Source organism: Triturus cristatus, chromosome 1_1 (genome assembly GCF_964204655.1).
Source record: "Triturus cristatus chromosome 1_1, aTriCri1.1, whole genome shotgun sequence".
Lineage (NCBI taxonomy): Eukaryota > Metazoa > Chordata > Amphibia > Caudata > Salamandridae > Triturus > Triturus cristatus.
Genome location: NC_140579.1, coordinates 57,337,870 through 57,353,735, shown reverse-complemented (window position 1 = coordinate 57,353,735; position 15,866 = coordinate 57,337,870). Strand labels below are relative to the sequence as shown.

At 48.3% G+C, this 15,866-nt stretch overlaps 1 protein-coding gene across 2 annotated transcripts in view; it reads right to left on the bottom strand.

The window, feature by feature from the left end:
* The window catches only part of LOC146869378 (E3 ubiquitin-protein ligase TRIM39-like), a 144,474-nt gene that overhangs the window by 32,660 nt on the left and 95,948 nt on the right, over window positions 1-15,866 (bottom strand). Inside the window, exon 6 of one of the 2 annotated variants that reach the window (XM_085599672.1) lies at window positions 3,463-3,489. The exons of the other annotated variant lie outside the window; for it this stretch is intronic. Within the exon in view, the coding sequence (XP_085455798.1) occupies window positions 3,463-3,489 (27 nt within the window). The remainder of the gene's footprint in view (window positions 1-3,462; window positions 3,490-15,866) is intronic. 2 annotated transcript variants of the gene reach the window in all.

Here is a 15,866-nt window from a genome sequence, read left to right as displayed (position 1 = left end):
TACATTTAGATAGGCATCGTAGGAGTACGTGCCCTTTTATCATGCATTTTATATCCATGTATTTATTCATGCTTATTGCAAAATGATAGAACTGTGCTATCCATTCATATTCATTGCACTGCTAATAATATATCTCTGCTACTGTCTAATGATTGTTACAGCTCATATATTTTACATGAGAAGAACAACTGTGCAATAAATTCTTATTGTAACACGCCCGACTGTTTCTTCTGTGTACCTCTCTGAGACATAATCAGTAAGCACGAGTGACCGAGCGAAAAGTAGTATATTGTTTCCACAATTCTGAGGGATCAGGGTTGTCATGATCTAAGGTTGCCAGAAACTATTCTCTCCCCACCAAGAGGAGATTCTAGTGGCACTGTTAGCTAGCTATTTGCAAACAGGCTAACATTCTCGGTGGGGGTGCTCAGAATCAGTCTGTCACCAAACCTACAGTTTATGTTATCCAAACGTGCAGGTCCTGCATGGGTACTATAGGAACTACACAACAAGACAAGCATGTTCACAGTGCTAGTGTAGGCCCCCCATACCTACCAGGGAGCAAACAGTTAATGGCAACCACTGAACATGACAACCCTGAACACTAAGGGATTGTGGAAACAGTACAGAACCTTTTGCTCAGTCACTCATGCTTAATTGTTCTCGAGAAATATACAGCGAATAAACAGTGCGACTTTTTCAATATATTTATTGAACCAACATTATTCTTGGATAAAATACATGTGCTGCAATGATTAGAAGACAGAAGCAAGTAAAAGAGATTGCAAGCACCAAAAGAGTGAACAGTAGATATATTTCTACCATGTTGCTGAAGCAATGAATATATGCAGGCATATATGCAAAATAGTAATCTAACGTACTCCTAGGATGTGGACCCTACCCTATGTGTACCTATAGTGTATGTAGGTGTAGAGCCAAGAACCCCCTTAGGGACGATCCAAACCCATTACCTGATGGGAGAGTGTGAAGGACCCCGTCTTGGTCTTGAGTTGGACACCTCTCACGGAATATCAGACTGGTGCGTGGTGATTTCTCAGCATGCAAGGGTCTTCAGTGTCAGCAGAAGCGTCTCCTCTACCAATCTATCGGGATGCCTATTATTTATAATAAAAAGCAGCCTTCGCCATGTGCACGCTAGATTAGTGAAGTTATGGATATGTAGATAGCGCTGTCGCCACAGATGAAGATAGGACGACTTTTGTAACTAGTGCGTAGAGAGGCCTAGTACATGATGTTCAAGGCATCGTGATAATGTTGTGCGAAGCTTGAAGTGTAAACAGAGTAGTTTCAGAGAAACTAATACAAAATTGTCGTGCATGAAAAATGTGTGCAAAAGTTCACTGCTGAAATGTTATTTTGTAGGACAATGTAAGGAGTAAGCTGCCTTGCTACATGGACCTAACTCGAGAATATAACACAGCAGTGAAGACTTCAGCAACAGTCAACAGCCCAGCCAGGCTGCAAATCCGAGTAGCACAGCCAGTGGCGTATCTGGAAGGGGAGCCCCAGGCAGCACTCTTTTTGGGGTGGCGGAGTTTAGCAAGTCATGTCTGTCGACCACCAGCCCCTGAGAACAAGATGTCCATCTGCTGTCACCACCCGCTCTTATCTGTACCGGGCAGCAAATTTAGGGGAGGCCCCGGGTGGCAGTAGGTATTGCTACGTCACTGAGCACAGCAGACTCCAGCAGCACTGCAGAATCTAGCAGTTGTGCAAACCCCAGCAGCCATATAGACATCAGCAGTGCTACAGGATCCAGCAGTGCTGCAAACCCCAGTATCGCTGCAGACATAAGAGGTGCTTCAGACTCCAGCATCAATCCAGGTCCCAGCATCAGTGCAGTCCCCATCAGAACTACAGACCCATCATCAGTGCAGGATCCAGCAGTGCTGCAAATCCCAGCAGCAAGTGCAGGCCGCAGCAGCCAGATAGACATCAGCAGTGCTACAGGATCCAGCAGTGCTGCAAATCCCAGTATCGCTGCAGACATAAGAGGTGCTTCAGACTCCAGCATCAATCCAGGTCCCAGCATCAGTGCAGTCCCCATCAGTACTACAGACCCATCATCAGTGCAGGCTCCAGCAGTGCTGCCAACCCCAGTATCGCTGCAGACATAAGAGGTGCTTCAGACTCCAGCATCAATCCAGGTCCCAGCATCAGTGCAGTCCCCATCAGAACTACAGACCCATCATCAGTGCAGGATCCAGCAGTGCTGCAAATCCCAGCAGCAAGTGCAGGCCGCAGCAGCCAGATAGACATCAGCAGTGCTACAGGATCCAGCAGTGCTGCAAATCCCAGTATCGCTGCAGACATAAGAGGTGCTTCAGACTCCAGCATCAATCCAGGTCCCAGCATCAGTGCAGTCCCCATCAGTACTACAGACCCATCATCAGTGCAGGCTCCAGCAGTGCTGCCAACCCCAGTATCGCTGCAGACATAAGAGGTGCTTCAGACTCCAGCATCAATCCAGGTCCCAGCATCAGTGCAGTCCCCATCAGTACTACAGACCCCATCATCAGTGCAGGCTCCAGCAGGGCTGCCAATCCCAGCAGCAAGTGCAGGCCGCAGCAGCCAGATAGACATCAGCAGTGCTACAGGATCCAGCAGTGCTGCAAACCCCAGTATCGCTGCAGACATAAGAGGTGCTTCAGACTCCAGCATCAATCCAGGTCCCAGCATCAGTGCAGTCCCCATCAGTACTACAGACCCCATCATCAGTGCAGGCTCCAGCAGGGCTGCCAATCCCAGCAGCAAGTGCAGGCCGCAGCAGCCAGATAGACATCAGCAGTGCTACAGGATCCAGCAGTGCTGCAAATCCCAGTATCGCTGCAGATGTAAGAGGTGCTTCAGACTCCAGCATCAATCCAGGTCCCAGCATCAGTGCAGTCCCCATCAGTACTACAGACCCATCATCAGTGCAGGCTCCAGCAGTGCTGCCAACCCCAGTATCGCTGCAGACATAAGAGGTGCTTCAGACTCCAGCATCAATCCAGGTCCCAGCATCAGTGCAGTCCCCATCAGTACTACAGACCCCATCATCAGTGCAGGCTTCAGCAGTGCAGCCAATCCCAGCAGCAAGTGCAGGCCGCAGCAGTGCATGGGCTGCAGCAGATCCCAGAAGTTCAATAGAACCCAGCAGAGGCACAGATAACAGCATGTTGCAGACCCCAGCAGCAGGACTGATTGTCCGTTCTCTCCCGAAGAGCTGATCTATGTTCTACTGTGCTCTATTGCCAAAGCAAGGAAAATAACAGAAGAGGAAGAAAGAATCCATCTGACTAACAGCAGGGAGCCTTTGACGTGCAGCACTTTATAATATAGGAATGATATCAAGACACAGAGAGACTTTTAGATGCAGCTCACTGCAAACATTCCGAAACATTAAGAAATGAAAGAGAATTAAGAAGTAAGAGATCAAAAGGAAGAGCAGTCTTTAGTTACCTGCAAATCTGCGGGCCCATCTCCACTCTACAAAAAAATACAGGTAAGTGTGAACACAAACAGAAAATAGACACATTTAGATCAACAATCAAGGTTTACAATTAAAAAGGTATTCTGTACGTGCAGATGTTACGAAATTGTATTCACTGAAAAAGGCAATTACCCCAAACCCATACTCCAACCCCAACTTTAACTGCTCATTACCCCTTATTCAAATCCTAACCCTGATTAATCCATAACATAGCCTGACTCTGTTCCTATGCCTCACCCTACACCCTACACACATTCCTTCCCACAACCCTAACGTCATCCCTTATAATAACCATCAACTTTCCAATAATTTACCCACCCATAACTCAAGTCCTTAACCCTAACCGTTACTCTTACTTAGCCCCATCCCATACCATATAACCAACTGCTGACCTAGCCCCTAACCATATCCACAATACACTGAAAAATCACTGCTATTTCATTTTAAGGCCTAGCTTACTGAGCAGCGCAAGCTATTTGGTTGCAAAAATATACTGTGGGCATTGGTTGCCTTTGTTGTCATTAATTTCTTTGTTTCTTATTCAGTAGCTTTCCTTGTACCAGCTTTTCCATCTTATGTGTGTCGCTCCTCTGGAGCTTAGCCTCTTTACAATCTCTCTGATTAGCAGACTTCTCTCCTGCCACTACTCACTTTTAGGGATATTGTTTTTACTTGTTATTAAGTACTTCATGTGTGTGCATGTATTTTTCAGCTCTTTGCTTCTCTCTCCATATTTTCTGGCAAATGCCCTCATGCGCTTTATGTTTCTCATGTACATCTCATTTACCCCCTCTGCGCTCTGTAATCTTTTTGACCTTGTGTGCTCATATATTCATGGAGATGTGCTTTTCAATGTAAGCAGGTCCACGACAGATCACTGAATGGGTGGGGGCCGCGATGTGATTAGCTCACAAAGCACATCTGGTGTGAAATGCTTTGTGTCATAACTACATTTGCATGTGAACAAGTTCTCCTACTTTCAGCTTGCTCCCCCCATCCCGTGGACTTCATGCCGCTCATTCCCTCCTGCCTAACTTGTTTTTTGCTTACTTCTTCTCGGAGCCCCTCGTAACTTCTCACATTCCCATCAATCACTCCAGGTCCAGTCTGAAAAGTTTACCTTTTCTATTGACCCTGTAGAGCATTGCCAAACGGTATTTGTGAGAAGTTGGCCTGATATATGCTGTCCACTAATTAAAGTGGGCACCTTGCACCAGTCCAAACAACCCTTATGGTGATTAGGTTAAAGATAACCTTTATAGAAAGCTATCCTAGTGGAAGCTATGGAGAGCAGCCATCAGACTAAGTCTTGAAGGAAATGTTAAGCAGATTGTTTTACCAGAATGCAACCTTATAGTATTGGTTAAATGAATGGGAAACCACACAGTAGTTATAAAAATATGTATTTATAATATATAACACTCTCTAGTATCTACTACATGAGGATAGAACACAAATCAAATAATACAGTTGCAGTGAATCAATCGTAAGTAGCACAATACACAGGGAGCTCCAGGGGGAGATCAAACCATATACTAAATAAGTGGTATAAGAACCACGACTGGAGACTAGACCTAGTCTAGAAGCTGTAGAATTGCTGGGACCCCAAGGAACCACCCAAGGTGAGTAGATAGGGACCCCACAGACGACGGGTGCAGTGTGGGAACACGACCACAGGCTACGAACAATTCAATGGGGAAGTCGAGGTTGGAAAATTAGAGTTTAAGGAGCCTTCCCAGTAGATTACAAGGTCAGCACTTGGAACTTAAGAGGTTGGAGAGCCACTCCACCCATGGATACCTTAGAACCAGACTTACCTATCCCAGAGGTGCCGGGTGCATAGGCACGAAGTGGCGTTGGAAACCCTTGTCGTTCTCAATGGATGGTCACAAAAAAAATGCTGCTCCTGGAAGGATGAAAAGTGTCCAGTGGGATCCAAAGGTGGATTCTAGGTGAGAAGAACCTGAAAGCAGAGAGGACAGAGTCTGAGTCACTTTAGAGTGACCAGGGTGCCTCAGATGTGTTGACGGTGGTCTTGACTCTGCAGCTGCGCGGACCTGGAGACGTCTTGGAAGACCAGGAGCCGGATTCGAGCTGTCCCATGAAGTATGTCGAATGCTGAGGGGTCCTCTACGACGACTTTAGCGAACCAGCGCCAGACACCAGCCTCCCACCCGCTGCCGCCGATAAGCCTACCATCATGTCCTGGGATCCTGCTACCATTAAACTCGTCACCGCAGCCATGAAGAAAACACACTCAGGAGCACCAATGTACCCCTGCCCACCGCACATTTTCAACAGGGCCGCCATCGCACCCAAACTAGGATGTACCATCAATGCCTCCCTCAGAGCCGGCATCTGCCCAGATGACTGGAAACGGGCGGGGGTGAAACACCTCCTCAAGAAACCAACAGCTGACCCAACGGACCTACCGGCCCATCTCTCTCCTCCCGTTTGTGGCCAAAGTCACTGGGAGACTCGTAAACGCCCAGCTGACCGCCTTCATCTAAGAGAATTCCATCCTAGATGCCTCACAGTCTGGATTCCGCAGCAACCACAGCACTGAGACCATCCTCCTCGCCACCACTGACGACATCCACATGCTACTAGACATGGGACACACGGCAGCCCTCATTCTTTTAGACCTCTCCGCAGTCTTCGACACCGTTTTATATCGCGCGCTCGCTGCCAGACTTCACGACGCCGGGGTACAAGGAGCTGCCCTCGACTGGATCCAATCCTTCCTCTCCAGCAGAACCCAGAGGATTCAACTACCTCCCTTCCTCTCCGAACCCACGGAAATCAACTGCTGAGTACCCAGGGATCTTCTCTCAGCCCCACGCTCTTCAACATCTACATGGCCCCCCTCGCCGTCATCGTCAGACAGCATGGGCTCAGTATTGTATCCTACGCTGATGACACCCAGCTCATCCTCTCACTCGCGAAGAATCCCGAAGACACCAGACTTTGTTTCCAGGAAGGAATGAAAAACGTGGCAGCCTGGATGAAAGACAGCTGCTTGAAGCTCAACTCAGAGAAGACCGAGATCCTCATCCTTGGACCCTGCACCTTCGCCTGGGACAACCCTCCACCCTCGGGAGTCCACCCACCCCTACAGACCACGCTCGGAACCTTGGCATCATCCTTGACTCCTCCCTCCATGAACCGCCGGATCAATGCCGTCGCCTCAACTAGTTTCAACTGCCTTCGCATCCTCCGTAAGACCTTCAAATGGATCCCCCCCCCCGAGTGCAGAAGGACCGTTACCCACGCCCTCATAACCAGCAGACTGGACTACGGCAATGCCCTCTATGCTGGAATCAACAGAACCCTCCTACACAAACTCCAAACCATCCAGAACACCGCCCCAGACTCATCCTCGGGACACCGCAGCACGAACACATGACCCAACACCTACGAGGCCTCCACTGGCTCCCCGTTGAGAAGAGGGTCAACTTCAAACTCCACACCTACGCCTACAAATCCCTCAACATCAGACCCAAATACCTCAACGAGAGTATCCTTCCATGTACCCAAGAGGAACCTCCGCTCTGCCGATTTCGCCCTGGCAGAGGTCCCCCGCATCCACAGAAACAGATGGAGAGCTTTCTCCTACATCGCAGCCAGGACCTGGAACAAGCTCCCTGTGAACATCAGACGTTCCCCGACCCTGCACACATTCAAGGAAGGACCTCAAGACCTGGCTCTTCGACTCACCCGGAGCGGCTCCCCCCCACCCCAGCACCTTGAGTCTCTCACGGGTGAGTACGGTGCTATATAAACCCCTGATTGATTGATTGATTGATTGATTGAGGGGTTGGTGTCCAGCGGGAGCAATGAAGAAAGTGAAGATCGGTGTTGGTTCGGTATAGAAAGGACCAGGAGACTCACCACAGCAAGGGGAGTCAGGTCAGGCCTGAAGCAACCAGGGGAGCCCAAGAAAAGCAAAGTTGACCCTCAAGTGAACCCACAGGCCGGAGGCACAGGAGTCGCAAGGGGACCTCAGGCGGTTTCTCAGGAGACCAGCTGGCAGGGCACAGAGTGCGAGGATGCTGGAGTCCTTCTCTGGAAAGGTGCACTAGCCCGATGCACAGAGTTGTTACACACAATCAGGCTGTGCTGCTGCAAATATACACGGTGCACAGATGTACGGGTTATGAAGTCCCCACGAGGGATACTAGCCTCAAACATCGTGAGAGGGTAGATCGAACTCAAGGACCTTCAGGCACCCACCTCCTGTGTTGCTGGGATTGTTGGAGTCCATAGGAGCTCGGGGTCAGCTGACCGGTCAAATGCATTGTGGTGCCTGCTTTGCAGGGGAGTGACTCCTTCACTCCAAGGGAGATGCTTTAGATGTCTTGAGGTGTCCACAGGGTCCTGCACGGAGCCTGTTTGGATCTCGGACACTGGAGCAGCTTCCGACGGCCAGGGAGACGAAGAGCCCAGGGGAGGTCCAGCGAGGTCCAGCAGTGTCCAGACATAGTCCAGGCATGTTGGTTTCTTCTTTTAGAATCTTGTCCACGTGAAATCTAATGTCCTGTTGTGAGGTATCCCATTTTATACCCACGTGCGAGGGTTGGACAGATTCTAGGGACCCTCCTATGGGACTGTCAGGACAGAGGGGAGGCTACTCCCATGTTCTTTGTTCATTGTTTTGCCAGAACAGAGGCAAATGGCCCCCAGGACTGGTTTGATCTGGACTATGCACAAGGACACCAAACGTGGCCTACGTGCAGAATTTCTGGCCCTGAGGCAGTGCACCCACCAAGCCCCAATACACTAAATCCTGTCTGGGAAGTGGTAACACCTCCCTGTGACAGGATGCCTATTGTGCTGCCTTCCCCTGCTCGAGCTTGGCTTAGCAGCAGGAGGGCAGACTCATGTCTGTGGCTGGCAGCATCCTTTTTGTGCTGTAAAGCTCGAGAAAGTTGATACCGGTAGACTTAGGTAACCCCAGAACCTCGGTTCTGAGGGGAGGAATCATACGTCACACACCAGTTACTGGTGTGGAGGTATGATTCCAAGGTGTTTGACACCAAACACAACATACTTCGTTGAAGTCGTTTTCGAGATAGTATTTACCGCGAGGTTATAATGCACCTCTACCTATATGTCTGGCTGAGTCACAGACAACCCGGGAGAATAGTCTCCGAAGACTGCAGAGGGGCCCTGCTCATGCAGGAGCACCCTCTCACATAAAACCCATCACCCTGCCTTCAGGATTAATAAGGCCTGCTATAGGGGTGACTTATAAGGTTTTAAGTGTAGTGATATATATAGATATAGTGAACCTATATCTAAAGTAAGTAGTGCAAGCACCAGCTTACACAGGCCGCAGTAGCAACTCTGAGGTTCCATTTTGCATGGCCTTTCATGGGTGGCATAATACATGCTACAACCCATGGGAGGCCTCTGGGGTAACTATGCCCTGGGTACATGGTGTACCATATACTAGGGACTTATAAGGGTACCCCAGTATCCAATCTGGAGATGTACCAAGTACATGTATTGCAATTTAAGGGAAAAAGCAGAATAGCAGGATCCCAGCCAGACTAGTCAAAACTGTGAGTGCAAAAAGTGAGGGTAACCATAAGAAGCAGATCCTACTTTCCTACAGTATTGACAGAGCCATTTGGAACCAAACGTGAGACCTACTATCTTTGACAATGCTTGTTGTATTATTAGTATGCAAACAGTTTTAATTATATAAACACATTTTTTTTTCTTTAAAATACACGTTTATTTGAATACATATTAAGTATGTTAAATTTGAGGCAGAACTTCCTCTTGCCATGCCTTTTCACAAATGCTCTGCAAACCAGGTACTGTATAGAATAGCATTAGAAAGAGCTCTCAAAATGTGTCTGGAAGATGGAGCAAGCACATCCCTTCCCTACAAGATAACAGCACTCCCTGCCCTGCATCATTCTCCACTTAGTCCAAGAAAACTTTCAAAAGGTTGCTAGAATTTAGTGCAAGAGCAGAGGAAACACACTCTAGAGGCCAAATAACCTCCCACTGGATAATGTCTATGCCCCAAGTCTTAAGAGCTGCAGAGCAAATAAACGTTCTTACTTTAATTCCATCTGCTCACCCCGCCACACAAGGGGTTTCCCTCTGCCATGTTCGAGATGTGTATCCTAACAAATCAAGAGAAGGGACGTACGTCTATGGTGTTAGTCTTTGGAAAACCTGTCTCTTATGCAACGTATGGTCAACGTAGCCTAAACTGCCATGTCTAGGGCACCAATGACTTTTGTTAGACATGGCCCTCTCTTCAGGATCACCCCCAAATATTTTGCCTTCATCCCTACTGTTTTCTGAATTTGTTTTTTTTGCCATTAAGACTGTGCACTTTACCACTGCTAACCATGGCTAAAGTGCTTGTGTTCACTTCCTAAAACATGGTAAAATTGAATTACATTGGATCGGTACACTTCATTTACTCATGTGTCCCTAGTATATGGTAGTACAGGTACCCAAACCATGTAAATTAAATGCTACTAGTTGCCCTGCAGCACACAATATGCCACCCACTAATGTAGTCTTGGCCTGCCACTGGAGCCTGTAGTGCAGTTTTAAACCTGGCAAAATAAACCTCATGCCAGGCCTAAACTTCCTTTTTGTTACATTTAATAGTTGCTAACTTTTGATTGAGAGCAGATAGAAATATCATGCTTGGACTCAAATGAATTGTAATGTAAAATCCTCTTTATGTGGAAGGTGGATTTTAGATTACAATTTTGAAAATGCCACTTTTAGAAAATTGGCCTTTTCCAGCTCAAACGTTTCTGACGCCTTCTAGGAGTTTCCAGCTGTCTGGGCCTGTTAATGGTTTCCTCATTAAGAATGTGTATTGTGCCCAGGCATTGACTAGGGGACTATGTGTTGGCAGGATGGGCCATCTAGCCAGAATAGTTGGGGGCGGAACCGTTCCCTGTGCCGCTTACATTTCAAAGACTGCCCTGCAACTTGAAGCCTGTCTTTGTCCCTAGTGGACTGCCCTGCAACTTGAAGCCTGTCTTGTTCCCTAGTGGACTGCTCTGCTGCTTGAGGCTTGCCTTTGTTCCCCAGTGGACTGCCCTGCTGCTTGAGGCCTGCCCTGCTCTCCGAAAAGGAACACTGGACCTGCTCCCTTCATCGCCAACTATGTAAGTGACTCAATGGGTCAGTTGGCTGGCTTCCTGAGCTACAGAGACACAAAAAGCTTCAGAGGCCTCCCTGCAACTGCTCTGCTGGAACTGGACCTGCCTAAGGCCAGCTAGCCTGTGCTAGAGTAAGTCCCTGATCACCAAGAGAGGCCTCCACGGGTCCTAGTCACTGGCATCAGATTGCATTCCTCTACAAGAAAAGGAGAAATTCTGAAGTTCTGGACTCTTCGCGCTGGACTTTGACAAGATACCTTTTTCAGAGGGACTAAACTGGTCCCTGAATCCGGTACGTGCTCCATCTCCATCTCCATCATGATCTCCCTAAACTTGTGGCTTCCCCCTGTCTAGCATTACCAGAAGTCCGCGACTGGTGCTTTGTACTTTTAGGTGCTACCTTACCTAAATCTTTGAAATTGCCTGTCTCTGATGCTACCAATTGGTATTTTGTCATTTTGGTCTCATTTGATCTATTAAAACGTACTCTATATTTCTAAGTTCGTTTTTGGATTTTTCTAGTGTTGTGTTTTCAATTTATTACTGTTTGTGTGCTGCATAAATACTTAACACATGCCTCTAAGTTAAGTCTGACAGCTTTTGGGCCAAACTACTAGAAGTACTAAGCACAGGTTTATTTAGTGACCTTTGTAATTTATTCTGACAAGGATTGTTGCTGTTGCCTGAGTAGGGTTATCACCCCCTCAACCAATAACCCAATTTCTTAGAACTTTCAAAATCAGTTTTTACCCTGAGAAATAAATGCAACTATGTACTAATTCACAGCTCTCATAATCAGGAAGAAACAAGTCCATAATTTGCGCCAGATCGGAATAAGATTAGCAGAGAAAGCAAGCATACAGCATTACAAGAATGGAGGGCCATCCCTCAGGACAAGAGAAGATTCTTCCACAGCATATCAAGCAACGTCCGGGGGACATCCAACACAGTGGCGAATAAAGAAGAATAAGCTGTGGCGATTGTTGCCAAAGAAGGTGTTGGACCTAAAGTCACAGAAAAGGATAGTCATTAGGAGATAGGTGATGACAGCATGCAACTTGACCAGACTTGAGAATTTAAACTCCCTCAAGGGTTTTGGAAAATGCGAAACCTCCATAGCTTTACACAATCATTTTTTTTAAAACGTGTTCTAAGGGTATAATCTGGGACCCATTCAAAATCGAAAGAAGTCTCAGGCCCAATGTCCTGACAGTATTTAGGCATGAAAGAAACCATCTTAAGACAATGGGAAAAAGGAGGTGCAGAACAGTCCCAACCTCCTCACACACGTTCCCGAAGCCATAGTGGAGGAAGCAGAGGTCCTCGAAGAGTGAGTCCAGCACTAGGGACCTTGGGGTTCAGAAGAAAAAGCACCTTAAGACAGATCACCAGGAGCAGCCCGAAAACTTTGGTCAAACTTGATTGGCAGATCACCTCCATGCTGGAAGAACTGGGTGATGGTCCTGTGCTGGTGCCAACCACAGCACCAACACAGGTGCTGATGTCAAAGAGTGTGACAAGCCTTCAGAGGCGGAGTCACGGTCATGGTCATGGTCAGCGTGGAGCAGACCATCTGTCTGAAACTCACTGGAAGAAACAGCTGTCAGCGGAGCAGCAAATGGTGGGTCAAGAATCACCCCCTAGGGCCCGAAGGTGGACTTGAAGGAGCTAGGGATGACCTTTGTCAGTGCCAAGTGCCGGAAAAAACAGGAATGAGTCTGGCAGGACTGCGCACGGCACTAGATCAGGGTCAGGCACAATTGGTAGGTTGCTGCCTAACAAGACCGGAGGCAAGCGCAAAGGCGATGGTGACGTCAGAAACCCGGCCTGACCCATAGAGAAAGACGCCCCTCTCAATATGATTGGCATGAAGGGGCCAACAGAGTGCGACCATAACAAGGATTCACCACTGCCTTAGGTACTGTGCTGAGACTGGCATCTGGACTCTTTCGCCCCAAACCCACAAAGGGTGACGATGCTAGGATGAAGACAATCCTGACGAGTGGCTTTGGGCAACCAGAAGCAAATCTTCAAACTAGACGGCACATTAGATTCATTCTGAAAGGAACTGATATCACAGTGCCAGAGTCACCATGAGAGGATCCATGATGTCACATCCGGGAGGTCCAGAGCTGACTTAGAGCCATGCAACCATCTGTTAAACAGGAAAGCTACTGCAAACTTTTCAAATTCAGTCTGGCACCTGGGGGCGTTCATAAGGGAGGAATCTGAAGGTAGAAGTATCAATTAGAGCTGTGCATGTCAATCGCCATTGGGGTTTTACAAAAAATGGATATATAATTCACCTCCGACAGGCGTGCCATATGAAGCAGCATGGGCATGCCGAAAGATGTTCCCTTGCACTCTGGCATACGGAGCATCTTACTGTATGCAACATCTGGGCATAATTGAGCAGCACCGTGTGCCAGCTGAACGTCCCATGCCACAATCTATTTTGATAATGTTCTATTTTGTGGCAAATACATTTTAACCGGCTATAAACTAGCAGAGGAACAAAGATGTCCACTGGTGTGTATGGCGGCTTACTTATGGCGCTGAACAAGATTGTGACTGTAAGACCATCATTACTATCAGTACCACTACTACTACTCACAATAACAATAGCAATATTAAACAAACATTGGCAATGCCAACAGGTCTGGCTTTAAAGGAATGCTGTGAGATAATGAGATGCATTACAAGACGATAGCATGAGAATGGATCTTTATTTGTGTTGAAGCAACTGTAGAATGATTGTGGTGCAGGTTAAAAGGCCAAGTGACAGATGCACTGTCAAGCAAGACCTAAAAACCTAGGTTGATCACTGCCCCCTCGCCCCCACCTGTGCTGCTGCCAAAGAAAAATACAATAGAGTATCTAGTTATGTAATATACTTTAATAGCATCACAATGGCATGTGCGTGCCCCTGAAAGCTCAAGCTCAGGGAGCTGGCTAAATAAACAAAGCGATCAGAGCTATTTGGAAGGGATGCACTTTCTTGGCGGAAGCACACAACTTCTGGCCAACCAACACATGTACTCCTGGCTCCCAACATGTGACTGACTCATAAATGTCTAGCGACAGCTGCATAGTCCAGCCAAACCATAAAAAGTGCGCCATGTTTGTATTATTTTAACTATTGCTCAGCACCATTATTTTCAGGCAGAGAGTACAAGGAGTTGGCGAGGGCGGTTTGACTACATTTTGAGGCAAAGATCTAATATCGGTAGGTACTGTCCTGAAATCAAGGTGCTCATGGGGAGGCCTTCAGTTGCATTGAGTGAGTGACGAGTGGCAGTAAACCCCTTTGTTGCTCTGCCTTTAAAGGGGGCAACGATTCAGAGGAAGAAACAGAGACAGAGACAATTCTAGTGTTTAGGAAAGGTAAACTAAGATAATTCGATTCCAGGTGTGCACATTTCAAAGGCATCCCCCACAACAGCAAGAGAGTCCGAAAGACTACTCTTTGTGCCACCTTCACCATGAGGCCAATCACCAGTGCTTGGTGGTCTGCAGGAGGACTATGTACAGTCTGAGCAACAATGAGTGTTCGCTGCCACTTCTTTTTTGAACTTAGGTCTCATGATGGAATTGCGAGAAAAGAAAATCGAGATGAGGCTCGTGTGGCAGCTGGAAGCCGAGAAAGGCTTCTGTTTGTAGGTAAAGGCCAGCATGTTCCTCTGCTTGTGCAAGCAGAGCAAATGCATGCCATGAATCAGAGCGGAACCATCATCAGCTCCCTGCTGCCCGGAGGGGACTCCTGTCGCCGCCGCCTGGTGGGCTGGGGCCGCTCCCTGGCCATCGCTCTGCTGCCGCTGGAAGGGAGCTGCATTAGCCCGTTTTTAACATTTATGGCAGTATTAGCCCCTTCTCTTGTGTAATAATTAGCTTGTTTTTCCGGTGTTAACCCATTTACTTTTATGTAGAATTAAGGTTTATTTTCTTGCATTCGCCGTTCCTTGTGTGCATTAGTTATTTCGCCTCGCCGCCCGTTCCTGCCCTTTTTTGATGCTTTCTCTGCCAATCCTGCCTCCTGCCACTCAGAGCACCTCCCTTCCCCAGGCCCTACTTAATGGAGGCCACAGTGCGGCCAATCTGCTGGCGCGCCACAGTCAAGCACATTTGCGCCTGGATAACGCCCAGCGCGAGGAACCCTGACCCTTAAGCCATCCATCGCTACACCTCCACCGAGCTCCCCGCCCTAGCGCCCCGGAAGCCATAACAACAACTGCTGCAGCTCCTCCCCATGATCCACAGAAGGACCTTGCACCTGCCACCGCTTGCCCTGCAACACAGAAACCCTCCCCACTCACACCCAGCTGACCTCCGACCCCCAGAAGAGCTTCAGTGCATGCTGCTCAATGCCCGATCCCTCTGCAAAAGCGTCACAGATTTCTGAGGCACCACCTTCACCCCTGACGTGATATTCATCACCGAGACCTTGCTCACTCTGTCTTCAAACACTGACATTGCAACAATGCCCCACGGCGACAAAATGATAGACAGAGACCACACCACCAAGCATGGAGGAGGCATCGCCATCATCCACAAGAATGCACCACCAACGAAGACGACACCACATCTATCATGGAACACCTCAACTTTCAAATCTGAACTGACGCAAAGAAAACCTTCGCCTACAGGCCCCCGGCTCCCCCACCCTGCCTTTTGCAAAGCCATCCCAGAGTTACTCTCCCCCCTAGCAATCGATTCCAGGCACTACATCTTCCTCTGTGACATCAACTGCCACCTCGACAACCTGATCAACAGCAACTCCACCAACCTTCTCTAAAGCATGAGCAGCATCAGCCTTAGGCAGCTGGTCACCAGTCCCACACACAGCGCTGGACACGCACTGGACACCATCTTCACAGCCAGCGATATAATCAAGTCCAGTCATGTCACCGAGCTAACCTGGACTGACCACAGCATCGTCTACTTCACTGTCGCAGGCTCAGTGGAACCCACCACCAAGCCCCCCAGCTTCTCGCAGTGCAAATTGAACAAACTCACAGAGATCCAATGGGCAAATTAACCTTGAACTGGCCGTCCAGAATTTCTCAGACTGGATCTTCTACTGCACAGACACAGTTGCCCCAACGAAAGGGGCCAGCACCAGCAGATCCAGCAAGCACGTCAGTTGGGTCACCCCTGACCTCCAGCCCATTTATCGAAAATGCAAGTGACTGGCATGACGATGGTGCTCCAGCAGGAACCCCACAGACCTC